This window comes from Tachysurus vachellii, chromosome 5 (genome assembly GCF_030014155.1).
Source record: "Tachysurus vachellii isolate PV-2020 chromosome 5, HZAU_Pvac_v1, whole genome shotgun sequence".
Classification (NCBI taxonomy): Eukaryota; Metazoa; Chordata; class Actinopteri; order Siluriformes; family Bagridae; genus Tachysurus; species Tachysurus vachellii.
The window spans coordinates 32,316,413-32,344,349 of record NC_083464.1 but is presented as its reverse complement, the minus strand read 5'-3'; the positions used below and the strand labels follow the sequence as shown (position 1 = coordinate 32,344,349).

Below are 27,937 nucleotides of genomic sequence, written 5' to 3'. Positions count from 1 at the left end.
GGCAGTGAGGAAAAGTGCTTTAAGAGTTCAGTTCAGTCTACAGTCCCTGAGCTGGAGGGTCTGTGGTGCTACAGAAGAACATTTACACCTGGGACATTAATGACAATATAAAGATTTAATTCATTTATTCAAACATTTGTTTCTAAACATGTTGGTGTAGGTTAGGAAATCCTGAAATCAGTGTATTGTGTTAAGAGGATAGTGTTAAATATCTGTGTCTGTATTTATTAGTGTGTGATTTGTGCAGCTATGAATACGTATAGTCCATATTACATGATGGGTTTTGTTTGTTCACAGACCACAAAAATCAAACATGGGCACAAATCAGCTGGACTCTATATTCAAGGTGTGTGTGTTGTTTTTAAAGTGTGTAATGTGTGTGTTGTGATCCCTTGTCATGGCTTGATGTGCAGCAGCATTAAGGGTAATCAGTTGTATGAGTTTTAAATGTGATAATAAAAATAGACTTTTCTTCTTTTGATCAAATAAAAGCCTCTCTTACTGTGTAACATGATAATATTTAGATCTGTTCCTGTGTGTTTCTAACCAGGAGCTGGAACACAAAGTCATCACTCTGATAAAGAATGAGCTGAAGAGGTTTAGGAAGCTCCTGAGTCCAGATTACCCAGCATGCACTGAGAGGGAGGTGGAGGATGAGGAGGATCTGCACAGTGTCAGAGAGGGAGCGCTGAAGATCACACTGCACGTCTTGAAGAACATGAACCACACAGATGTCGCTAACACACTGCACAACAGTAAGAGCTCTGAGTCATGACTTTATTCCATCAGCTTCAGTTTAGAGAGAGGAAATAGTTTTAGATATGAACACTTAATTTTAAATTTAATTTTAATATCATGTTGTATCTGTTCATGGTCCAGCTTCAATAATATTTAGTACATCAGTCAGGAATTAATAGCAGTGTTTGTACGATTTTGCATTGTAACTATTTATTACTAAACTAGATATTACTTTGTTTATTAGAACTCGCCCCTGTGTATCAGACAAAGTTGAAGTCCAATCTGAGAGAGAAGTTTAAAAGAATTAATGAAGGAATCTCACAGCATGGAAGCTCAGCACTTCTGAATGAGATCTACACTGAGCTCTACATCACAGAGGGTTGGAGTGGAGACGTCAATAATGAACATGAGGTGAGACAGATTGAGGCAGCGTCCAGGAGACCAGCAACACAGGAGAAACCCATCAAATGTAATGAGCTCTTTAAAGACAAGTCCATCAGAACTGTGCTGACTAAAGGAGTTGCTGGAATTGGAAAAACGGTCTCTGTGCAGAAGTTCATTCTGGACTGGGCTGAAGGAGAAGTAAATCAGGACGTCACCTTCATGTTTCCACTTCCCTTTAGAGAGCTGAATCTGATGAAGCAGCAAAATCTCAGTCTGATGAAACTTCTTCATCACTTTTTCCCAGAAATAAGAAAACTAGAATCAATAGACTGTGACTCCTACAAAGTGGTGTTGATCTTTGATGGTCTGGATGAGTGTCGACTTCCTCTAAATTTCCAGAAGAATAAGATATTGTGTGATGTGACAGAGTCAGCCTCAGTGGATGTGCTGCTGACGAACCTCATCAAGGGGAATCTGCTTCCCTCTGCTCTCCTCTGGATAACCACAAGACCAGGAGCAGCCAATCAGATCTCTCCTGAGTGTGTAGACCAGGTAACAGAGGTACGAGGCTTCAGTGATCCTCAGAAAGAGGAGTACTTCAGGAATAAGATCAGTGATCAGAGCCTGGCTAATAACATCATCACACACCTGAAGTCTTCAAGAAGCCTCTACATCATGTGCCACATCCCAGTCTTCTGCTTGATCTCAGCCACTGTTCTAGAGAGAATGTTGGGTGAAGCAGAGGGTGGAGAGATCCCCAAGACTCTGACTCAAATGTACACACACTTCCTGATCTTTCAGATCAAACACAAGGACCAAAAGTACCATCAGAAACATGACCCTGATCCTCAGCAGACCAGCGAGAGTATCATGGCACTGGGAAAACTGGCTTTCCACCAGCTGGAGAAATGAAACCTGATCTTCTATGAGGAAGACCTGAGAGAGTGTGGCATTGATGTCAGAGAAGTGTCAGTGTACTCAGGAGTGTGTACGCAGATCTTCAGAGAGGAGTTTGGGCTTCACCTGGGGAAGGTGTTCAGCTTCGTACATCTGAGTGTTCAGGAGTTTCTGGCTGCTTTATACACATTTCTCTCCTTTATTAGCAGAAATGTAACAGAACATCAAACCTCTGATCTGTCTGATCTTTTCAGTAAGTCAGACCTGTCTGATATCCTCAGGAGTTCAGTGGACAAGGCCTTACAGAGTGAGAATGGACACCTGGACCTGTTCCTCCGCTTCCTTCTGGGTCTCTCACTGGAGACCAATCAAACTCTTTTACGAGACTTAATGCCACAGACAGGAAGCAGATCTCACAGCAAACAGGAAACAGTGAAGTACATCAATTATAAGATCAGGGAGAATCCATCTCCAGAGAAATCCATCAATCTGTTCCACTGTCTGAATGAACTGAATGATCATTCTCTAGTGCAGGAAGTACAAACTTACCTGAACAGAAGAGGTGACAGTCCTCTCAGAGGAACCAGTCTCTCTCCTGCTCAGTGGTCAGCTCTGGTGTTTGTGTTACTGACCTCAGAACAGGAGCTGGATGTGTTTAATTTGAGGAAATATGATCCATCACATGAATGTCTTCTGAGGCTGCTGCCAGTGGTCAAAGCCTCCAGAAAAGCTGAGTGAGTATTTTTATTTATAACTGTATTACTGCATGGTTTATTATTTTAATGTAACACTGAACTGCACTGTTTGGATTAATGTTAGTTAATAGTTCCTCTAATCATCTTTAAACAAACCTCTGGTACTTTTACAGAAGATTGTTTCACTTTTTACACTAACATGTTATATCTGAACTGAGGGCTGGGCCACATGGACAAAATCTTATAACATCATATGAGTCATTTTATAGCTTTTATATATGAATCATGAAAAATTAAGTCTTCTCTAAAATTTATGTAAAAATATCTCTACAAAATAACTGCATGCATTTAAGAACTAAAGACATTTCTGAACTAAACACCAGTGAAAGACTTTTTCTTTTCTGTTTATTCTGAAAGTGACATTTAACAAAACTCTCACAGATGAGAAAAACATCAGACTGACAAAATGGGATCAATATGGATAGAAAATATAAAAAGTAAATATTAAAACACTCTAATGTCCTTCAAGTATCTCTTTATGTTGAAGTTCCTCATCTTTTGTTGTGTGTGACACAGTGTTGTGGGGAGATTCACTCTGTCATGGCTTTTTTCCTCAATTGTTCTTTCTAATAAAAATAAAACATAAATGCTTTTTAAAAATTTAACCCAATACGAAGGAAAAACAAAAGTCTCCTTCAGTCTGCACTACTGCTAAACTTTACCAAGGACTGAGCTTGTGGTAAATAAAACATCAATCATCATTTTGGACCTCGACACATTGGACAGACGAAGTGGGAAAATGTTCAGCTTTATCTTCTTATTATGTTAGAAACAAGCTAGGCAGCTAACTCAGATGTGTGATGAAGATTTTCTTTCTCTAACACTGAACTGTTTGTAGAGGATGGAGTTTAAATGTGACTTTTTATATGAAGACTTTTATTTTAATGGGGTTCTTTTTTCTTTGCTTATCAAGTGTACAAGCAGGTAAAACGAGAGAGGATGAATAATGTGTCACAGGTGAGTGTAGTGTCGTGACCGCTGTTATTAAAAAGTCCTGTTTTGTTCTACTTGGAGCTCGACAAAGACACCAAACTGTTAATGACCGATCACATTCTTGTTCTTGGGTTGTGACTGTTGTTAATCTGTTGTGGTTGAATTATAGACACAGTTTTTTGTCTGGTTCACTGCATCAGAAGATGGTGGATGTGGTAAAAACAGACGGTGAACACAAAGACGGTTGCACGTGACGGTCGGTCAGGTTTATCACCGTTACTGTTGAAGAGACGTCAGGTTTCGTTATTTGGAAATTTTCTGTGGATTTTGGAGATTTTAAGCTGTGGACTGTGTTTGTATTTATAAGCAGCTGTAGTGAATCTATATTTTTGTTGTACAACGATGTAACAGACTGGTTTTGTTCTCTGTTCATCATTATGTACTGATAAAATATTACACATTGGTACACTACATTCTACCATGTTACTTATAGCCACCTGAAGCCCACCTACACAAATCCTTTAGTGTAACACACAGTAGTGTTGTGTTAGATTTTTATGCTAAGTTTTTTTGCTATGTGTATAGTCAGTGTTTTAGATTTAACAAACGAATGTCTGGATGTTGATCCATCTAAAGCTAATACTTGTGTATATACAGTGTCACTCATTTAAAGGTAAGAAGTTTGACTTTGTTTATTTCTGATGCTGTGTGCAGTCGTGCTGATGTGACGTCACTCTGTAAACAGGGAAGGAGCTCAGATTTGAGAAGAAAACCCCACGTTCACTTCTCAGTTGTGGAGGCATGAAAGACATGATCCCATTTACTCTGTGGAGAAAGAAGGGTTCACTAACTTGTGTTGAAATAGTAACAGTGACATCTGTACTAATCAGTACAATGTTCTTTCTAATATCCTTTATTTACATTGTTTATGATCGATGATAGATTTTTACACATCTATATTTTATAAATAATACAAATCATGATCAAGAATCATTTATAAGGTTAAAAAATCTAACTTTCTCTTTAGTTTGGATGTGTTTGGACGTATGTGAACACACCACCTGTACTCAGGTCCACACCAAACACCTGAACCAGTGTGTGTGTAAAATCAGAGGTCTGGAGGTGACAGATTTGTACCTGTACGAGCACAGAGAACAACACACACCAACTGTTTTAGTGTCTCTGTGAAATCCAACATATAACTGAGTGTAAAGTACGACTAGTATTGTCATATTATTAACTGGTAGTGTACAGCTGTATAATTCTTTATTTTCTGTAATAAAATGCACTGGAGCAGGTTATGGGATGTGGTGTCCTGTCCTCTGATTTGTGTGTGTAACAGACTGACATTTCTGTTACATCTTCAACTTTAGCTGGATTATGGCTGTGTTTGTGTGTTTGAGATCAGTGTTCTGATATTTCATCATTTCTCTTCCAGTCTGTTTCAGTGTAATCTGACAGAGGAAAGCTGTAGAGTTCTGTCCTCAGTTCTCAGCTCAAACTCCTCCAGTCTGAGAGAACTGAACCTGAGTGGCAATGAACTGCAGGATCAGGAGTGAAGCTGCTCTCTGATGGACTGAAGAATCCACACTGTACACTGGAGATACTGAGGTACACACACATAAACACACACACACACACACACACACACACACTGCTTTGTAAATGTATTTAGTGAAGGTGACTGATGGATAAACACTGAGAGTGAGATCCACATCCTGGGAGCAGCAACACTAAAAGCAGTTTGACTGAAGCTTCTTCTTATTAAAATTCACCTTAAGGAAGTCAGCATTTGTTGATGATAAATAAATATTTGAGATGATATTAAAATGATTGTGGATGTCACAGGTAACCAGTACAGTTCCTGTACAATAGGAGTGATTTGGTTACTAACTGTAATGTATAAAGTTTTTTGTGAAATACATAAAAGAGCGTTACATTAATCTAATCTACTTGGAATGATTGAATGTAGAAAAAGTTTTTCTGTATCTTCTTTACTCCAAATGAAATTTCATGTTGTCTTGATGAGTGACTTCACAATTGACCATAAAACTGTCTAGCACACAAATATGATGTGAACCAGTTTACAGGAAAGGTGAATTAGGTGTGAATGTGGTGAATGGAAAGAAAACGGTTGGAAGGAGAGAAAAAGAGATCTACACTGTACCCAGGTGATCATGAACACTGTAATGACCAGTCGGCAAAATCCATGTGAAGAAGTTTTAATGAAGAAAAGATAAGACAAACAATCCAAAAACAGTAAGCAAAGGCAGGGTCAAAAAACAGGCCGAGTCTGAAATAAGCGTAACAAACAGTCCATGAGGAGAACAAATCACATCCACAAATCTGAAGAAGCAATAATCCAAAGAGCAAAAACAGGGTCAATAGTGATAAATATCAACATCAGAAACAAAGCTAATTCACACCATATAGAAAAACACTTATTTATTTGATCTGTGTATTGAGGGTATTATGTGATGTGTCTGTGTGTGAAGGTTATTAAAAAACACCACCAACAGTTTTACTGTCTCTCTGAAAATACTGAAAGATCTACATCACTTCTCAAATCAGAACAAAGTACATTTATTTCCACAGTGTGTAGATCAGTGTACATTACACACACATTTAATAACATACTAATACTCTAGTCATACTAAAGTGTTGTACAGCATTTAAATAAAGATGTTGTGACAAACAGAAGTAATTAATAAACCAGCTTTTATCCTCCAGAAACATCACACTGGTCTCTAAATAGCTCTAACAGTGTGCTCGAAATCTTCTGTCAGCTCAGGTGTTTCCCTAAAAAGAGAATTCCCTGTGTAAATACTCCTACACACACACACACACAAAATACTACTCGTATTTACAGTGAGGACAATAAATTAATTTCTCTGCTGTTATCTGTCTTCATGGAGCTGCTACCATTTTATAGACCTGTTCAATGGGAACAAAAATATTCCTGAAAGTTAGATTAGATTAGATTCAACTTTATTGTCATTACACATGTACAAGTACAAGGCAACGAAATGCAGTTTAGGTCTAACCTGAGTGCAATAGTAGTAAGTGCAGGATATACAGTTTGTACAAGATTTAAACAAGTAAGTGGTATTATGGAGTGATTTACAAATGTGTGTGTACTCTGAACAAATATACAGATCTACATAAGGATATGTGCTGTAACAAAATATATGGTTAATACTATAAACAGTAATTTACAGATATGTGTTACGATGCAGGACAAAGGCAAGTGAGGATCCAAATGCAGATTTTCAAGTTTTAATAGTCCAAAACACAAGAAACAGAAGAACAGACAGGCAGCAAACAGGGCTAACAGGACACAGGAATAGGCACACCAACATCCAACATGAGACAACGACCAACACCAGGGAAGTGAACAAACAGAGTATAAATAAGAGACAAGGACCAATCACACAGCAGAACTAATTAAAGACAAAGACAAGACACCTGAAGGAGTACAATGAATGTCCATGGAAACCAAAGAGTGGGCGGGGCAAACAATTAACCACAGGAAAAGACAGCAGACAGAAACAGGACAGAAACACAGACAGACTCATTACAGAGCCCCCCCCTAGGAGTGGATTCCAGACACTCCAACGCAGAACTGGAGGGTGGCGGAGCGGAGGCGGAACAGGGGGCGGGAAGGCGGGCCAGGTCCACGTGGCGGAGCAGGAGGCCAGGGCGGAGCCGGCAGAGCAGGAGGCCAGGGCGGAGCCGGCAGAGCAGGAGGCCAGGGCGGAGCCGGCAGAGCAGGAGGCCAGGGCGGAGCCGGCAGAGCAGGAGGCCAGGGCGGAGCCGGCAGAGCAGGGTGGCGCCGCAGGCAGGGTCAGCGACCAGAGCAGGACCGGAGGCCAGGGTGGCGCCGCAGGCAGAGTCAGCGACCAGAGCAGGACCGGAGACCAGGGTGGCGCTGCAGGTCGGGCCAGAGACCATAACGGCGTTGGCGGCCAGGGTGGTACTGGAGGCGCTTTGAACCTGTAAAGACGGACAGGAAAGGGAGAGACTGACAGAGACAGGGAGACAAAGCTGGGGACCGCTGGTTCCGTCGACCCGGTCGGTTCGGCTGGTTCTGTCGACCTGGTAGGCCCGGCTGGTTCTGTTGACCCGGTCGGTTCCGTTGACCCGGTCGGTCCGGCTGGCTCGGTTGACCCGGTCGGTCCCATCGACCCGGTCGGTTCGGCTGGTTCTGTCGACCTGGTCGGCCCGGTTGGATCCGGTGTTTCAGCGGGTTCGGCAGGTTCGGGCGCTTCGGCAGGTTCGGGCGCTTTGGCAGGTTCGGGCGCTTCGCCAGGTTCATGCGCTTCGCCAGGTTCGGGCGCTTCAGCAGGTTCGGGCGCTTCAGCAGGTTCGGGCGCTTCGGCGGGTTCGGGCGCTTCGGCGGGTTCGGGCGTTTCAACAGGTTTGGGCGCTTCGGCAGGTTCGGGAACCTCAACAGGTTCATGTGCTTCAGCAGGCTCGGGCGTTTCAGCAGGTTCGGGCGTTTCAGCAGGTCCATGCGCTTCGGCAGGTTCATGCGCTTCGGCGGGTTCGGGCGCTTCGGCGGGTTCGGGCGCTTCGGCGGGTTCGGGCGTTTCAACAGGTTTGGGCGCTTCAGCAGGTTCATGCGCTTCAGCGGGTTCAAGTGCTTCAGCAGGTTCGGGCGTTTCAGCAGGTTCAGGAACCTCAACAGGTTCATGTGCTTCAGCAGGCTCGGGCGTTTCAGCAGGCTCGGGCGTTTCGGCAGGTTCAGGCGCTTCGGCAGGTTCAGGCGCTTCGGCAGGTTCAGGCGCTTCGGGTGCCTTCGGTGCTCCAGCCGGTGCCGTAGGGATGCCGGCCGCCCGAACCGACGTCATCGGGGTGTCCGCCAGCTTGGCGATCAGCCGGTTCCCCCGGGCCTTGCCCGAGCTTTCCGGTCTGGCACCCATGTGGACGGGTTCGGTCACTGGTGTGCACAGGTCTGGGTCGGACCGAGGTACTGTAGGGGCCTCGGGCGTCCGTGGCTGGCCTGGCTCCGCAGCCCACGGACCCCGATGCCTACTGCCCCCCCCCAAAAAATATTTAGGGCCGGTGTCCGACTCTGTCCTGTGCACGGTTAAGGAGGACCCACCCAGGAGCAACGCTACGTTGGCCAGGTCCGAGAAAGGCCCCACCTCTCGGCCCAATGGCACTAGGTAGCGCAGCCCGTCCTTCAAACCATGCCTGAACAGGTCCTTGAGGGCCCTCTCCCCAAAATCCACCTGATTGGATAAGTCCAGGAATACCTCCGTATATTCCTCAATAGGGGAATCTCCCTGACACAAACAAAACAAAATTTCTGCTGGATCCATGTGGTTGGTCATTCTGTTACGATGCAGGACAAAGGCGAGTGAGGATCCAAATGCAGATTTTCAAGTTTTAATAGTCCAAAACACAAGAAACAGAAGAACAGACAGGCAGCAAACAGGGCTAACAGGACACAGGAATAGGCACACCAACATCCAACATGAGACAACGACCAACACCAGGGAAGTGAACAAACAGAGTATAAATAAGAGACAAGGACCAATCACACAGCAGAACTAATTAAAGACAAAGACAAGACACCTGAAGGAGTACAATGAATGTCCATGGAAACCAAAGAGTGGGCGGGGCAAACAATTAACCACAGGAAAAGACAGCAGACAGAAACAGGACAGAAACACAGACAGACTCATTACAATATGTATGTTCTATGAATATAATATACAGATGAATATACTGTATATGTGCTATGAACATAATATACAGATGTCTATTGCTATAAACTAAAATTTACAGAGGGTATGTGATATAAAGAAAATATATTGTTATTACAATCAACCGAAATATACAGGAGGATACCAATATACATATATATATATATATATATATATATATATATATATATATATATATATATATATATATATGTCATGATCACGGAACAGAGCGGACCCAAACGCAGGATAGCATAAATAAACTGGGTTTAATGACAAAACACAAACACAGACTCGAGACGGGACTAAACAGGACTAAGACCACAGTAGATGCCGCGCCGCACGAGGCAACGCGGCACAGTTAAATAAAAAAAAGGACAATGACACAATAAGGATCAGGTGTGATGACAGGGAGGAGCAGACAAAGGCGGGGCAGACACGTGACGAGAAACGTAAACAAACGCACGTGGCCAGAGTCCGGGCAGAGTCCTTACAATATATATATATATATACCATATATATATATATATACCAAAATATACAGGAGGATATGTACTATGAACATAATATAATATATTGCTGTTATTATGAACAGAAATTAGGTGTGTATATACAATGGTGAGCAGCAATGCAAAAAAGGAGAGCAAGTGTGCAAATGAACATAAATTTTATGTAACAGTCCATTAGTGCAATAACGAATTGTGGGGTGTGACTGAGCAAATGTACAAGTGATCAGAAGTTTTAGTTTAGACAGTCACAGCGCAATAGCGTAGTGTGAGGTGTGTGTGTTTGGGGGGAGGGGGGTTAGGCAGTAGAATGAAGGACAGTAGGATCAGCGAGTGGCAGAATTCAGTAAAGAGACAGCTCTGGGAAAAAAGCTGTTTTTTAGTCGGCTGGTCCTGGTCCGGAGGCACCTGAAACGCCTGCCAGAGGGCAGAAGTGAAAACAGTCTATGGGCAGGATGAGAGGAGTCCTTAAGAATGCACTTTTACTTTGTAACACAAAGTAAAAGTGTGTACAATGTACACAGATCTACACACTGAACACACTGTAATGAAGCAGTAAAGGACAGTGTGTAAATGTGTAAATGTTCTCCGGCAGAACTTTCCCCAGAGCTGCTGAACACACTGTATGAAAATCTCTCTGCTAGAAATAAAGAGACGTGTTTGTTCAGAGTGACGTCTCTGTTATTATCTTCTTACAGAAAGTTAAATACATCGTCTCTTATGAGCTGAGACACATGGATCTGTCCAAGAGCAGTCCAAGTTTATACACAGATGTTCATTTTATATTTTTATCCTGATATTAGAACCTTGTGTTCAGGTCCACACTTTATTTCTCACTGATGGAAACACCTCAATTCACTATCAGAGAGATAAATCAAACACTTCATCATTTCTCTTCCAGGCTGTGGGGGTGTAATCTGACAGAGGAAAGCTGTAGAGTTCTGTCCTCAGTTCTCAGCTCAAACTCCTCCAGTCTGAGAGACCTGGACCTGAGTAACAATAAACTGCAGGATTCAGGAGTGAAGCTGCTCTCTGATGGACTGAAGAATCCACACTGTACACTGGAGATACTGAGGTACACACACACACACACACACACACACACACACACACACTCACCACACACATACACACACACTCACACACAGACCACACACACACACACACCACACACACACACACACACAGACCACGTATACACACACTCACACACATTCACACACACACATTCACACACACACACACACACACACACACACACACACACACACACACACACACACACACACACACATACACAGAGTTTTAATAAACACTACATCCAGTTCTCCTCTGTGGTAACTGTAATTGTAGTGATCTGATATATTGTCATTGTTGTGTGTGTGAGATGGAGAGTAAATGTATTGTATATAAAGATTTTGTGTAGTTCATGTTTTCAATACTAAAACTGAGTGTGTTAAGTGTGAGAAGGTTTTCTTTCTTGCAGGATGTTGAGCTGCAGTATTACAGATGAAGGTTGTGCTGCTCTGGCTTCAGCTCTGAGGTCAAACTCCTCATCACACCTGAGAGAACTGAATCTGAACTTTAATAATCCAGGAGAATCAGGAGTGAAGCTGCTCTCTGATCTACTGAAGGATCCACACTGTAAACTGAAGACACTACAGTGAGTTACTGACTTACTGTCTCTTTACTGTATGATATTGAGTAATATTCACTGTGTGCTGTAAAATGTCACATCTAATGTGTGTATTTATGCTTCTGTTGTTCATAAGCAATGTGTTTAAATGTGTCTGTAATTCTGTCCTGTTGTGTTTTTCAGCATTACTTACGGGTAATAAACTCACCAGACCTTTTTCCAGGATAAATCAGTTATGGAGGTGAAGCGTTAGAACACGTCCCACATTTCCAGCAGTTTGGGAGCTGAATCATTCATATTCAGATGTAGAAGATCCATAACAATAACTGTGACTGATCACATCCTTTTATCCTCTCAGCTACAACTTCACACTTTAACATCTTTTACAATCCAAAGTCAAATCCTTCAGCATCTACACACAACACAGAGATATCATCACATCATCACACTGATTACACAAACACACATCCATGTGTTACAGATGTTTAGAGATTATTTTTACCTCTTTAATTGGATCTCAAATTTGTTTCTCCACAGATGATTGACTCACAGTTGTGATCTTGATTTGTTTCTTTTCCTTTAAAAGTGTCTTCTTTTTAAACCCTTTTCACCAAACACTTCTAAAATCTTTATTAAAATCCCTTTAAACATTAAAGGAATCTTCTTTTTTGTGTAGTTGATCTATTTTTCTATATTTCAATTTCTTCTTTCTTAATTTCCTCATGACATTTTTTATCTTGGTTGCATCTTGTTTTTATATAATTTAACTTCTTTTTTTTCCTCTTTCCACCATATATTTTGCTTTATTTCTTCATTTTGCCCCCTCGAGTTGTTTCTCCTCCCTTTTTTATATTTTTGTTCTCTTTGGACAATTCATTCTTTAATTTAAAAAAATTACTTTTACTTGTTATTTCTCTTTTCTTTCTTTCTTTCTTTCTTTCTTTCTTACTTTCTTTCTTTCTTTCTTTCTTTCTTTCTTTCTTTCTTTCTTTCTTTCTTTCTCCCATTCTGCAATATTTAATGAAAAATCTAACATTATCTTCCTCATTCATTTCATTTCATTTCCTTTTTCTATAATTTCTCTAATCTTAAAATCATAGTGGTTTTTCTTTAAACTTTCTGTATTTAGAATCCATACACTTTGTCCCCTTTCTACATTATTCCAGTCTTAAAAAATAAAAACTCATGATACTCAAACTTGTTTCCTTATATCTGATTTTGTCTGTAAAGTTTTCTACATTTCTTGTACATAAAATAAAGTCAATCGTTGTCCTGCACGTTTTTCACTATATCTCTTCTTTTCTTCCTACATTTCTCTCTCTCCACACGTCTATCAGGTTGTTTTCACTCATTAGATCCTTTAGTTCTTTTCTCTCTGTATCTGATTTAATAACCATCCCATCTGCCATATCCAGTTTACTGAAAACAGCCACTGAAAGTCCCATCATTATTATTTCTTTATGCTTCTTTAAAATTCTCTCTTCATTACTCGAAGCTTTTCAGCTCGATGGTGACCCCTGCTGGTGAAAGCGATATCACACAATGTTCCACAACCAAACAACGTATTTATTTTAGAATAATGGATGGATTGACAAATTAAGGATAGAGGATAATTAAAATAAAAATTAAATTTAAAATAAAGTGTTTTAATTTTTTGTTCATTTGTGTTCATGCATTTTATGTAAAAAGCCTGGCGAGTAAAATAAAACATTTACTAGCCAATGGTGACTCAGGCGTCATTGTGTCCGTAGAGGGATGTGGAAGTATAATTATGTAAGAGTGCAAAGTATTATTCCAGTAAAATGGAAACAGCCCAAAGTAACACTTAAGTAGAATCAGAGTCAGAATCAGAAAGGTCTTTATTGCCAAGTATGTTTTCACATGCGAGGAATTTGTACTAGTACAGAAGCTCCACAGTGTAACAGAATGACATTGACATGAACACATATATATAATAAATGCAGTTGTATGTAAAGTGGTAAAATGTGCAAATTGAAATATAAATAAGTAAGTATGTGTTTTAAGTAAATAATGTAAGAATAGTGTGTGTTCTGTGTATGTTAAGTGCTCATCAGATGGATTGCTTGAGGGAAGAAACTGTTTCTATGTCTGGTCATTCTGGTGCTCGGGGCTCTGTAGCGTCGACCAGATGGCAACAGTTCAAAGAGTGAGTTTGCTGGATGTGAGGGGTCCAGAGTGAGGGAGTGTGCTGGATGTGAGGGGTCCAGAGTGAGGGAGTGTGCTGGATGTGAGGGGTCCAGAGTGAGTGAGTGTGCTGGAGGTGAGGGGTCCAGAGTGATTGTCTTTGCCCTTTTGCTCACTCTGGAGAAGTACAGATCTTGGAGAGTGGGGAGAGTTGTGCCAATGGTTCGCTCAGCAGTCCGGACTTCCCTCTGTAGTCTTCTGAGGTCAGATTTGGTAGCTGAGCTAAACCAACAGTCACTGAATTGTGGAGGATGGATTCGATGATTGCAGTGTAGAACTGTTTCAGCAGATCCTGTGGCAGGTTGAACTTCCTCAGCTGACGAAGGAAGTACAACCTCTCCTGGGCCTTTTTCACAATGGAGTCAATGTGAATGTCCCACTTCAGGTCCTGGGAGATTGTGGTTCCCAGGAATCTGAATGACTCCACTGCTGTAACAATGCTGCCCATGATGGTGAGTGGGGGGAGAGCAGGGGGTTTCTCCTGAAGTCCACTGTCATCTCCACTGTCTTGAGCGTGTTCAGCTCCAGGTTGTTAAGACTGCACCAGACAGCCAGCCGTTCAACCTCCAGTCTGTAAGCAGACTCGTCACCGTCCTGGATGAGGACGATCAGTGTGGTGTCATCTGCAAACTTCAGGAGCTTGACAGAGGGGTCATTAGAGGTGCAGTATTTATAATAATAAAGTATTAAAATATTTTCTGGCCTAAAACACAAAACACACTGCTGTCAGTGGCACAGTCATCGTCGTTGTGGGTGATTAACTGTTCATAAGTCTGACTGCATGAGGAAAGAATCTTTTCTGGTGTCTGATGGAGCTGAAATGTGGTGGTCTGGGTGCGAACATTCATGTTTTTTCGTCATGTCAGATAACGAGATGACCTGACAATATGGTGCATTCTCTTTAGCTAAGACTCGGTGTTATTTTGACTCTACAGTCAGTGTTGACTTCTGAGAGACAATAGTTGTATGTAGACAATATGTATTTATAGATATATGTAGATATTTATAGTCTCTATACATATATGTATGTATAGAGACAATCGCAGTTGTATGTAGAGCCAAACATGGTCAAGATGTATAGCACTACTTTCCTCAGACCTGGGAAAGCTGTCTCAGGGACGGTTTGGAGCCAGAAAGTGGAAGGGTCAGTTCTTACAAAGTGCTCTTTCAGGGCCACATCTGCTTGGAGATCAACCAATTGCATCTGGAGAGACCCAGCATTTACCCATTTAAAGTGCTGTGTGACTTCTTTTGAGAACCCCCTGACATCTGTGATGAGAAACGGGTTCTGAATGAACATGTTGAGCTGCTGTCCAAAGCTGAAGCTGTCAAAACGGTTGCTGAAGTTTACAGTCAGCTTATCAATAAAGTCAACAAAAGAAGAAACATCTCTCTGTCCCTGAACTTGTTCCTGCACTGCTGGGAAGTGTGCACAGTCTCCCTGCAGGTCTTCCTTTAACACCTCAAGTTTCCTCTGAAAGGAGCGGACAGCTGTCATCAGTTCACAAATTTAATTGTTCTTGCCCTGTAGCCTCAAATTTAGATCATTCAGAAGTGAAGTGATATCAACCAAAAAGGCCACATTATCCTCATTCTCATTTTCTAAAAATAAAGAAAATTGTGTTGCCTTCTGACTTCTTAGCTCTGCCAGAAAAGATGGTACTTCCCTCCTGATGGACCAAAAGCGTGCTAACACTCTCCCTTTGCTGAGCCATCTCACATTGTTGTGCAGCAAAAGATCATCAGCATTGGCATCAACTTCTCTGAGGAATTCCCTAAGCATGCGATGCTGATAGGAAGAGGATGCCCTGAGAAAATTTATCATTTTCATCATTGTATTCATCACCTCAGCATGATCATCTGACAGGGAGGCACAGAGGACAGATTGATGAATGATGCAATGGTAAGCTATGAGCCCGGATTGTCCTCTTTTAGCCTTTCTACAGCTCTTTCTCTCTCCCTATCATAGCAGGGGCTCCATCTGTGGTTATTGAGACCACTTGTTTTGGCTCCATTCCTCTCTTTGATAACATCTCCTTAATGGCCAGATAGATGTCTTCTCCTCTTGTACTGGTCTGAAGGGGAGTGACACCCAACAGGTCTTCACAAAATGCTTTCTGTTCTGTGTTGAAAAATCTGACATACACTAACAGCTGAGCATTGTCACACGTCAGTGGACTCATCCACAGCTAAGCCTACACATGATGCCTTATGCATGGCTTCATCTAGCTGGGTTAGCACGTCCTGAGCTAATATTTCACTTTTCTTTGTGGCAGATGATGCCGGTATTTGATGCCGGTATGATATGGGTATTTTCTTTATTTTATCACAAAGCTCTTGTTTTTGTTTTCCCTCAAGTAGTGTTTCAGCTACTGCACTCATGCATTCTTTGACAACCCCTCCATCAGTAAATGGCTTTTTATGTTGACCCAAAATCCAAGCAACTCTGAGGGAACACTCGTGAGCACTTTGTTGGGCAGTGAATGTGTGGCTCAGGATCCTGGTGGACTGGTCATATTGGGCTCTGAGACTACTTATTTTCTGTGATCTCACTTCAGATTTCAGAGGAAATGTTTGTTCAAAACCTTTATGTTTAGCCTCATAATGGCGTTTCACATTGCCACTTTTAATAAGTGCCACACTTATTAATCCTGAATGGACAGACTCATTTATGTTCATACTTCCCACTGGGAGCTATGAACATAAATGAGTCTGTCCATTCCGGATTAAATGCTCTATTTTCGCTGTCCACTTTTCTTTTTTTGGAGAGCGCCATTTGTTTTTATTCTTACTTTCTCCGTCTCGACTGTTTCTCTCCCTTTCTCCGTCTCCCTTTGTTTTCTACACGTATCGTATCTTTCTTTCTTGTGTAACTATAATTCTCTCTCATCAATCTTGCACTGTTGAGTCGCAGTGTACTTCAGGAATGCACAGACTCGATTGGCTGAGTGGTATCACGTGAGATGGCTTAACTCGCATTGCAATTGGTCTGTGTGTTTCCACAACCACTACCGTAAAGATGGCAAAAGCTGCGCCGTTTAAAATAGAAGCGCTTCGTCAAGTTTTAAATCATAACCTTTTTTTTGGCCGTAGGTCCGGGTCCGGATTGGACAGCTTCTGGGTCTGGACCCGGACCGCGGTCCGCCTGTTAGTGACCCATGCTCTAGTACTTTCCTTAGTTTCAGGTAAGCTAAAGCTTCTGGTTGCAAAGCTGTTTTTGTTTCTCAAAATATCTTCCTTCATGTTCATCAGAACAAAGAAATTTATACAGGTTTGTAACAACATGAGAGTGAGTAAATGATGACAGAATTTTCATTTTGAGTGAACTATCCCTTTAAATATGTGTGTTCGGCGCTGTAAGAAACGACAGTCTGACGTCATCTGTTTGTCGGCTCTTGCGGCGCTGAGTAAAGTTGAGCACATAAAAAAAAACCCGAAACAGCTGAACTCGACAAAACTGCTGTGTTGCTAACTAACCCGTCCCGCCGCTGAGATTGAGTATGGTAACGTGACGAGACTGCAAAACTACGTTTGATTGGTGAAACAGTCACTTGGTAGAGCCTTAGCGGAAGTTTCTGTATCTGTCAAAATAAAACATTAAAATTGATGCGTAGAATACCAAAGAGGTAAAAAGAAAAGTGAACGAGCTCATTGTAGCCTAATGTAGTGGAGTAAGAGTACAGTTTCTTCTTCACAAATCTACTTAAGTAAAAGTAAAAAGTATAGTGATTTAAAACTACTCCTAGAAGTATAATTTTTTCAAAAACTTACTCAAGTAAATGTAACGGAGTAAATGTATCTCGGTACTACCCACCTCTGGTCAAAAGGTTTATTAAGATATAATAATTAAATTGTTCTACACGTATGTGGACATGTAGCACATTTTTATTGTAAGTGATTGATATTAAGGGAAACAGATGACCATCAGTTTAATAAAGATCACAGAGCGGTTACTTGTCAAATCCCGTGCGCACGCGCAGCTCGAGTTAAATTTAAATCCCACACGCATGCGCAGTGGCTGCTTTTCTTCAGCCACACTGCGCTACATTGTGGAAAATGATCTACTTCTGGACTATACTTCTGAACCTTTCATAGCCCGACGTGAGCCAGTTCAGGAACTGAGAAGCTCATTTAGCAGCCTGTATTTAGAATCAGAAGGAGGAGTGGCTGTTCCAGAAGAGGACAATGACTCAAGTCACCTACCACCTCCACCACCACCGGAAGAACCATAGTACCCTAGACCTCAAGACGGGATACTGGCAAGTGCTGATGGATGAAAGTAGCATCCAAAAAACTGCTTTTGTTACAAAGTACAACCAATATGAATTTGTTCGTCTTCCTTTTGGATTAAAAAATGCTGGAGCAATGTTCCAAAGGCTGATGAACAAAGTTCTACTGGACCTTATAGGCAAATGTTGCTTCGTGTATATAGACAACATTGTTGTATACTCTAGAGATGTCCACCAACATTTTCAAGATCTTAAGAAGGTGTTTGCTGGGCTGGAATCAGCAGGCCTAACCCTTAACCTCAGGAAATGTTAATTGGTAAGGAAAACTTTTCTGGGACAAGTCATTTCAGCGGAAGGTGTCAAGACCGAGGATTCCAAAGTGGATGCTGTCAGAAGTTGAGCGATTCCTAGGCCTTGCAGGGTGGTATCATCGCTTTATTCCGTATTTTTCAGAGCGTGCTGCCCCACTTCATGCCCTTAAGAGAAAGGGTGTACCATGGAACTGGACACAGGAATGCCAACATTCTTTAGAAGATTTGAAGAATGCCCTGCAAAAGGCCCCAGTTCTCATGCCTCCAGATTCAAGTAAAACATTCAAAGTGCAGACTGATGCGAGTGACTTTGGACTTGGGGCCGTACTGACTCAGGAATCGGAAAAGGGAGAATATGTCATTGCCTATGCATCCCGGCTGCTTCAAGGAGCTGAAAAATCATATGCCATTTCAGAGAAGGAATGCTTCGCTGTGGTCTGGGCAGTTGAGAAGTCTCGACAATACCTAGAAGGGGAACCCTTTGAAGTTCTAAATGATCATGCCGCACTCACTTGGGTATTCAACCATCCTTGCCCCACATCAAGACTTACCAGGTGGGCTATTCGACTTCAGGGGTTTGACTTTATTGTGAGGTACCAAAAAGGGAGATGCAACGTCGTGCCTGATTCACTGTCCCATGCAATGCCTGAGGGAGAGCTACTTTGAAGTGTTGCAGTATGTCGAGCAAAGGATGTGAATGGAGACTTACCAATAAACTGGGAAGAACTTGGTCGAAGCCAGAAAAGTGACCCATCATTGTAGCCTCTATGGGATGTAGCCAAGCTTAACCCAATCAACCGACAACGTATCCACTATGTTGTGCAGAACAGCTTTTTGTTCAGATGTGTTCCTGAAAGTCAAAAGAGCCATACTCTGCAAGTCGTCATACCAAAGGATCTCCGGCAGCAATTTCTGTAGTTTGCACATGACAATCTTTGAGAGGGCATCTTGGGCACATGAAAACATTGCGTAGATTACTCAACGTGGTATATTGGGCAGAAATCCAGCACGATGTATGGGATCACTGCAAACGGTGCCAAGTCTGTCAGCAATACAAGCCACTCATATCCAAACTTTCTGGAACCCTTCAATCTACTCCTGTAAAAGAACCTGGATATATGATCGGTATTCATCTTATGGGACCATTTCCGAGAAGCGAGAAGTTGAATGAGTATTTACTGGTTACTGTGGATTACTGTAGCAAGTGGGTCGAGGTGTTTCCCTTGCTGTCAGGCAAAACACCTTTGATAAAAAATATCCTTATCAAGGAGATCTTTACCTGATAGGGGTACCCACTTATTTGGTGTCAGACCGGGGACCACAATTTACCTATTATTACCTATTTACCAATTTAACTTCTGAACGCTACATGCAGCCATTGGGGTGCCATTCAAAAACCACCGCATACCACCTGCAGACTAACTTGACTGAAAGGGTGAACAGGACTCTTAAGGTCATGATTGCATCGTATGTTAAGGACAATCACCGGAATTGGGACCAGTGGATCCATGAGTTCAGATTTTCCATTAATTCATCGTGGCAGGAGAGTACCAACTATACCCCCACAGAAATCGCTCTAGGGCGTAGGTTGAAAGGACCCCTTGAACTATTTCTGATCCTGACCAATCGGAGTTATTGAACATCAGCAATTGCTTCTGGAAAGAGTAAACGAGAATGTCACAAGGGCCCAGGCCAGGCAACAGAGATACTATAACCTGAAGAGACAGCAAGTAACCTTCCAGGAAGGGGAACTTGTCTGGAAGGTTACCCAAGCTCACCCATTGTCTCGTGCAGGGGACGCTTTTATGGCCAAGCTAGCACCTAAGTTTTGAAACAGTTGAATAATGTAAACTACAGAGTTGAGATGTTAACCGAACCCAAACAAGTTGAGATCTACCATGTAGAAAATCTTAAACAGTTCTACGGCCAGGTCAGGCCTTCTTCTGAGAGGAGGGGTGTGTAACAGTTCCAGTAAACTGTTCCCTGTGTTCCTCACTTTTTGTTAGTTGTAATTGTACCCCCTGCCATTAGAGGGCAAAAGGGGTCATTATCAGGGAGATTTCTCCAGGTTAGGAGTAAAAGGAGGGAGGAAATGTGAGGGAAGATACCTGTTAGCTGGGAGTGTTTGTTCTCCCCATGCTTTGATTCTTGTACACCCTGGTTGAGGAACATTTATATTCTACATCTCAATAGGATTTATGTATCTACTGGAGTTTGAGGAGGGGGGCACGGTGGCTTAGTGGTTAGCACGTTCCCCTCACACCTCCAGGGTTGGGGCTTCGATTCACGCCTTCACCTTGTGTGTGGAGTTTGCATGTTCTCCCCGTGCCTCGGGGGTTTCCTCCGGGTACTCCGGTTTCCTCCCCCGATCCAAAGACATGCATGGTAGGTTGATTGGCATCTCTGGAAAATTGTCCGTAGTGTGTGATTGCGTGAGTGAATGAGAGTGTGTGTGTGCCCTGCGATGGGTTGGCACTCCGTCCAGGATGTATCCTGCCTTGATACCCGATGACGCCTGAGATAGGCACAGGCTCCCCGTGACCCGAGGTAGTTCAGATAAGCAGTAGAAAATGAGTGAGTGAGTGAGTGAGTGAGTGAGTGAGTGAGTGAGTGAGTGGAGTTTGAGGACATCTCATCTGGCTCAAAATTTTGATTTGTGTTTCTCCTCAATTTGGGAATATATCTGAGCTCCTTTGCAAACTTTGGATGAACCGGTTATGGGTGAGCTACAAGATCATGCTCTTAACATGTATAATGGAGTGAAGAACCAAGGACATTTGTGGTAACTCAGGACTTTAATGTTGGGTGGACATTTATGAGCACTTGCTTTCAATGGTGAAAAGATTGATAATTCTGCTTTGTGTACTATTGTCAAAACATATATGGTTTTCGAAATTGTATATTTTGATAACAAGGGAACTACAATGTTGATATAAGTGTTGATTGATCCCTATTCATTTATTTATGTGACTCTGTCATAATTGCTACAATGTGATCAAAAAGTCATTGGAGTACAAGATAAAAGAGTCAGGATGTAATTGTTAAAAGAGACAAACCTCACTGTAGAAAGGCCAATACAAATTTGCCAGGCCTCAGAAGGCGATGAATGATGATGAAGCAATCTTCGTTAGACTCAATCGAAGAGGAACAAACTACTCCAGGAGGAGAGCGGATGGCTCACATGGATGTAAACGGCACTGATGTCACATTAAAATTGGACACAGGGGCACAAGGTAAATATCCTCCCTATGAAAGACTTTCTGAGACTGAATAGAAAACCAAAAATAAATCAAAGAAAAGTGCATCTGAAAACGTATGACAACAAAACTATACCTACAAAGGGAATATGCAGAGTCAGTATATCCTACAAAGGAAAGAAGAAGGATGTGTTTTTTGTACTTGTGGATGAAAACAGACAAGTTATTACTAGGGCTGAAATCGTGCATACACTTTGGATTGATAAAGAGAGACCATGTCATAAACAAGGAAATGACAAAGATGCAACTACAGAAGGAATTACTCCAAATGACTGGATAAAAGAATATAAAGAAGTTTTCAAAGGAATAGGAAAATTATAAGGAAAACACAAGATAAAGCTGAAGGAGAATCAGAACCGGTCATACATCCAGCAAGAAGGGTGCCAGTAGCATTAAAAGAAAGACTGAGAGAGAAAATAGAAGTTCTGATAAAGGAAGGAATAATCAGAAAAATAGAAGAACCTACAGAATAATAGTAGAAAAACCAGACAGAGATCTAAGACTGTGTATAGATACATAAGACTTAAACAAGGCCATCCAACTACAGACTTCCAACAAAGTCAGACATTACTAGTGCAATGAGTGGAACATGTTATTTCTCCAAACTGGATGCCTCATCAGGATTTTACCAGATAGTGCTAGACGAGGAAAGCACAAAATGATGAACCTTCAACACACCGTTTGGAAGGCATTGTTTAAAAAAGGCTACCTTTTGGCATCAGCTCAGCAGCAGAAGTATTCCTCAAAACTGTGCAACAGCTTTTTAATGGAATAGAAGGAGTCAGAGTCTTCATTGATGATGTAGTGGTATGGGGCCCTCAACAGAAGAGCATGATGAAAGACTTAACAAGGTCCTGGATCAAGCACAAAGAAATGGATTAAAGTTGAATAAAAACAAATGCCAGTTCAGAGTAAGAGAAATCACTTACCTGGGAGAAAGACTGTCTGAAGAAGGAATACAACCAGACAAAGAAATCCTAGCAATAGACGAAATGCCAGAGACGAGAGACAAAAAAGTCCTGCAAAGAGACTTAGTGTTAATAAACTACTTAGGAAAATTTGTTCCAAATCTGTCAGCAATTACAAAGTCACTGAGAAGCTTGTTAGAAACAGACACTGTGTGTCAGTGGAACGACGAGCAGGCAAAAGCCTCTAAAGGTCTCTACAGATGCATCACAAGCAGTTTTAGGAGCTGTTTCCAACTACTGTACAGAGAAAGATGTGCAAATTCATGTGGACTCAATCAAAGCACAGATGCCAGTGTCAACAACAAAATGGGTTGAAGCAGCCAAAGAAACACTGAAAGACAAACAGTTAAAGAAAGTAATGGACAGGATTCACATGCCTGGAGAAGAGATCATGGAAAATCCTTTCCAGCATTTTAAAGATGAACTGTCAGTGCTAGATGGAGTTTTGCTGAAAGGAACAAGAATTGTTGTGCCAATCTCAATGAGAAATCTGATGCTGAAACTTGTGCACGAAGGACATTTAGGAATCGTAAAACGTAAGAGAAGGAGCTGTGGGGAAAAGTTGGTATGGACTTCATTCATTCATTCATCTTCTACCGCTTATCCGAACTACCTCGGGTCACGGGGAGCCTGTGCCTATCTCAGGCGTCATCGGGCATCAAGGCAGGATACACCCTGGACGGAGTGCCAACCCATCGCAGGGCACACACACACACACACACACACACACACACACACACACACTCATTCACTCACGCAATCACACACTACGGACAATTTTCCAGAGATGCCAATCAACCTACCATGCATGTCTTTGGACCGGGGGAGGAAACCGGAGTACCCGGAGGAAACCCCCGAGGCACGGGGAGAACATGCAAACTCCACACACACAAGGTGGAGGCGGGAATCGAACCCCGACCCTGGAGGTATGAGGCGAACGTGCTAACCACTAAGCCACCGTGCCCCCCTGGTATGGACTTGTTTCAGCTTAATAACAAAGATTACTTGTTGCTCATGGACTATCATTCAAACTACCCGGAATTCCTGCAGCTGACAAGCACAACATCAGAGCAGGTAATTGCAAAGACAAAAGGTATATTTGCACGACATGGTATCCCAATGACTGTAATAAGTGACAACAGACCACATTTTGCAAGTCAGAGTTTCAAGCACATAACGTGAAGCCCTCTGTACCCACAGTCTAACGGTTTAGCAGAGAAAGGAGTTCAAATACTGAAACGCCTTCTAAAAAAAGCCACCGAGACAGGGAGTGATCCGTACCTGGCTATTCTGAATTACAGAGCTTCACCACTGGAGAATGGACTTTCACCGGCGGAAATGCTCATGAATAGGAAACTACGTACAAAGCTACCGTCGGTAAAACATCAAATTGTACGGAGTAGGTGGAATTCTGCAAATGAAAGACAGATTAATCACTACAACAAAGCAGCAAGACCACTGAGCCCACTTGCCCAAGAAGAAATTGTACGAGTGACATGTGATGGGCAGTGGGGACCATTGGCCAAAGTGATTAAAGAGACTACGCCCAGGTCATACAAAGTGCTAACATAGCATGGGAAATTAATGAGGACAAACACAAGACATTTGCTAAAAGTGCCTCAGAGAGAAATAAAAATCAATGAGAGTGAGACAAATGATCTGGAAATTGCAAAGCAAAATGAACAATTAGAAATGCAAAGCAATACTAAAGAATCTGTAAATAGACAGGATGCTGTAGAACAAACAAAACATCCTAAGAGACAAATAATAAGGCCAAAAAGACTAATAGACGAAAAGAGGAAATGTTACAAATTGTGAATAAATGAAAACAATTTGGTGTAATATTTGTAGTCACGGGCGTCGGAACCATTATATGACCAATAATATTGGACCCACCCACTTTTACCGTCTCTATTCAGCGCATATGTCTGTTCACTTTTCAGAGCGCCGCCAGTGGAATCCATTCTGCTTGAGGAATTCCCTAATAAATTAATCTCCATTCCGTGGTTTACCTACAGCATTGACCACGTTCCTGCTTCCTGATATCCATGGGCATCGGAACCATTGTGTGTGTGTGTGTGTGTGTGTGTGTGTGTCTCTCTGCCCTTCCCCCCTCTGCAGTATAAACTGTAATGAAAGTGAAAGTCAGCAGCTCCATTTTGTGTGGAGTGAAAAATAAAAGATCTCATATAATATTACCAGTGGCGTTCTAGGATTTTTCTGTAACAGGGGCCATTAAGGGGCCACATGTTACATTCAGGGGCCAAGTACACGGTACATTCAAGCACACAAAATAATTCTCGTTGACGATTGATGGAATGGGGGCCAATTAGGGGCCAATCAGTTTTCAGCAGGGGCCAGGGCCCCTGTGGCCCCGCCTCTAGAACCGCCCCTGAATATAATCCTCACATTATGACTCCACACAGACACACACACACACACACACACAAACATGACCTCCAACATGAGTGTGTCTGGAAAACAGGACTTAAAGAAAGACGAGAGGTGACTTACTTTTACATTCACCAGCAATAAATACACACCGTCTCATGGGAACACATCTGTATCTCTAAACACTCACTAGTTAACACAGGAACTCAACTTTGCTTTAAGGTGTTTAATAGCAGTGAATATATCACTGATCTGATCTAAGAACAGTTTAGACAAATCATTCACTGAGAGAAGAGTAAAAAGGACTGTGTAATGTGGAGCATAAGAGCAGCATAGCTTTGTGTCAGTGAACTCTACAGGCTTTAAGACCCAGCTGAGTCAGTTAGCTGTGATTGGGACCCCCTTTTTTTTTTTTTTATTAACAAAAGCACCAACATACAAAACTCTCGTTGGGGAACAGGATATACATGTGTATATACAATACAAATGTTGTCACTGTACAAGAAGAATTTCTTGATAAAACAACAAAGAATAAAAAAACAAAAAACAAAAAGGGGAGATGCTTAAATACACAAGTCAAAAAAGGCTAAAGAAAGTAAAAAACAAATATTTAGAACAGTACATAAGGAGAGACTCATCAAAATAGTAGTTTCCTAGATATGTCACTATACATTTTCCTTGCAATTTTAGTAGATTTGATCTTTTTCAGTGAGGAAAAAAACAATTTAAAGTCAATCATAAATCAGACAAAGGAAGGCTTAGAACACCTCCACTTACTGCAATGAATATGATATTTACCCATCATAATAATCATATTGAGTAAATCAGATACTGATGAATCTACATTGTCCATATAAAAGAGTATGTGTGACAGGTCGAAAGTAGGGATATTATCCATCTTAAGTGACAGCCAATTGTGTATCTCAGACCAGAACCTATTAGATACGGGGCAAAAAAAGAACATGTGTTCCAGAGACTTATCAGCCACCTATCAGAAAACACAAGGGTCTACATCAAATTTAAATCTCCTTCTAAGAATGTCTCCTTCTAAGAATGTCATTCTTAAATCTCCATCTAAGAATGCTTAGATTTCAAAGCATCACTAATAAATTTATTATTACATTTATTGTGAAATAAAGTGCAATCATTAGTAACTAAATTTGGTAGTGTAGATAAGGGTCTTGTACTTGCATTTAACAATGTGTTTTGAATTAACTGTAATAACGGTGCAGGTATTGCTTTACAGATCATATTGTATTTTCAATATGTACAGTTCAAATTATATTTGTCTATGAAGGCTTTATATTCCAAAAGGTCACCACGGTCATCTATAATATAATTCACAAAAACAATTCCCTTTTCATACCAATCATACCTGAACTGTGATTTCCTACTGATTATGATGACCCTATTGTTCCATAAGGTGGATCCATGAGGAGAAAAGTTATGGGTAAATATAATTTTCTGATATTGGGGAACTTGTTTGTGCAATTTTGACAACCTAACAGGAATTTTGGTCACCTCAAAATCACAATGCAAAAGAAAATCAAGCCCTCCTACTTGTTTGAATAGATTTCTAGGTATGTGAAACCACATAGAATCTGGTTGTGATACAGTAGATATGTTTTCAACCAGTTAATCTTAAATGTCCCAAACATTGCTTCAAAATCCAATGCTTTAATACCACCCATATCATAGTCTTTAACCAGCTGTGATTTCTTAATATAATGAGTTTTGTTTTTCCACAGAAATTGGAAAACAATCAAATTAGCTTTCTTAACATTATGTGTAGAAACATACAGGGAGAGGCATGGATAGATTACTTTGGAAATACCCTCCGATTTAGACAGAGTGACTCTACCAAAAGTAGTGAGATCTCTGGTAAGCCAGCGGCTCAAAGATTTCCTCATATCTATTAACCGGTTAGAAAAGTTAACGTCTTCTCTTCTAATAGCAGTTTTAGATAAAACTATTCCTAAATATTTCACTTCGTCTTTAACCTCAATTGAAGAGATGATAGAGTCCGTTGATGAGTGAATGGGAAGTAGCTCACATTTTTTAATATTGAGTGTTAATCCTGAAGCTTTAGAGAAAATCGAGACTGAATTTAGGGCAACATCAACCATGAATTTATTCTTTAAAAGGATTGCTGTGTCATCTGCAAATTGACTAATTTTAAATTCCTTGTCAAATATTTAGATCCAATGCAAATCAGGGTTATGATTAATGAGCAATATAAGTGATTGAGTTTCTAGAATAAACAGTTTGGGAGAAATCAGGCATCCCTGCCTAATACCGCGGAGCACTTAGGAGAAACCTAGGAGTTACAGTATACTAGGATTCAGGGATACAGAACTATATATGTCAGTATAAAACATCTTAATTATTTTACAAAATGTGACGGAGTGGTAAATGGACGGAAAGCACAATATGCAAACCTAAATATGTAAATGACAGACTACGCCACCCTGGGACTCTCACCCAGGGAAATATGAATCACCTCACAATACTATAAGGAGCACAAATTTGTTCTAACGATTAATAAATGAGCAGGAGACGTGGGTACAAAAATAGAATTTAATTTATTAACAACCCGTAAAATAAAGTTTCAGAATAAACAAAAAAAAGGAAAATCAAAAGCTCATGCAGGAATGCAGCTGATCGGCACAAGACAGGCTGAAACAGAAGTAGGTTTAAATATCCACACCATGCATGTGCTCAATCACAACACACTCACTCAGTGCTCAGTGAAATTTCTGTCGGTGGTCACACAGCACACGGTGCACAGAAACACACTCGAAAAGAGGGAAAGTCAGGCCTCTCGGCCTTTTGGCCTACAGCTCCTACAGAGAGTACACAAAACAAAAGAAACAATACATGTTAAAATTCAATTAAAAATGCTCAACCAAAGAAAACCAAATAAACAAACAAAAAGAGTAAAGGTTTACAAAACTCCAGGAGGAAGTATAAACCAATCCAAGAAAATATATAAATTAGATATCAGGACAAAGCAATT

At 41.3% G+C, this 27,937-nt stretch overlaps 1 protein-coding gene across 4 annotated transcripts in view; it reads left to right on the top strand.

Moving 5' to 3' along the window:
- Positions 1 to 27,937, top strand: part of LOC132846470 (NACHT, LRR and PYD domains-containing protein 12-like) — a 109,640-nt gene that overhangs the window by 46,028 nt on the left and 35,675 nt on the right. For all 4 annotated transcript variants that reach the window (XM_060871261.1, XM_060871264.1, XM_060871263.1 and 1 more), the window contains one exon: positions 10,826 to 10,999. In XM_060871261.1, coding sequence (XP_060727244.1) covers positions 10,826 to 10,999 — 174 coding nt within the window. The remainder of the gene's footprint in view (positions 1 to 10,825; positions 11,000 to 27,937) is intronic.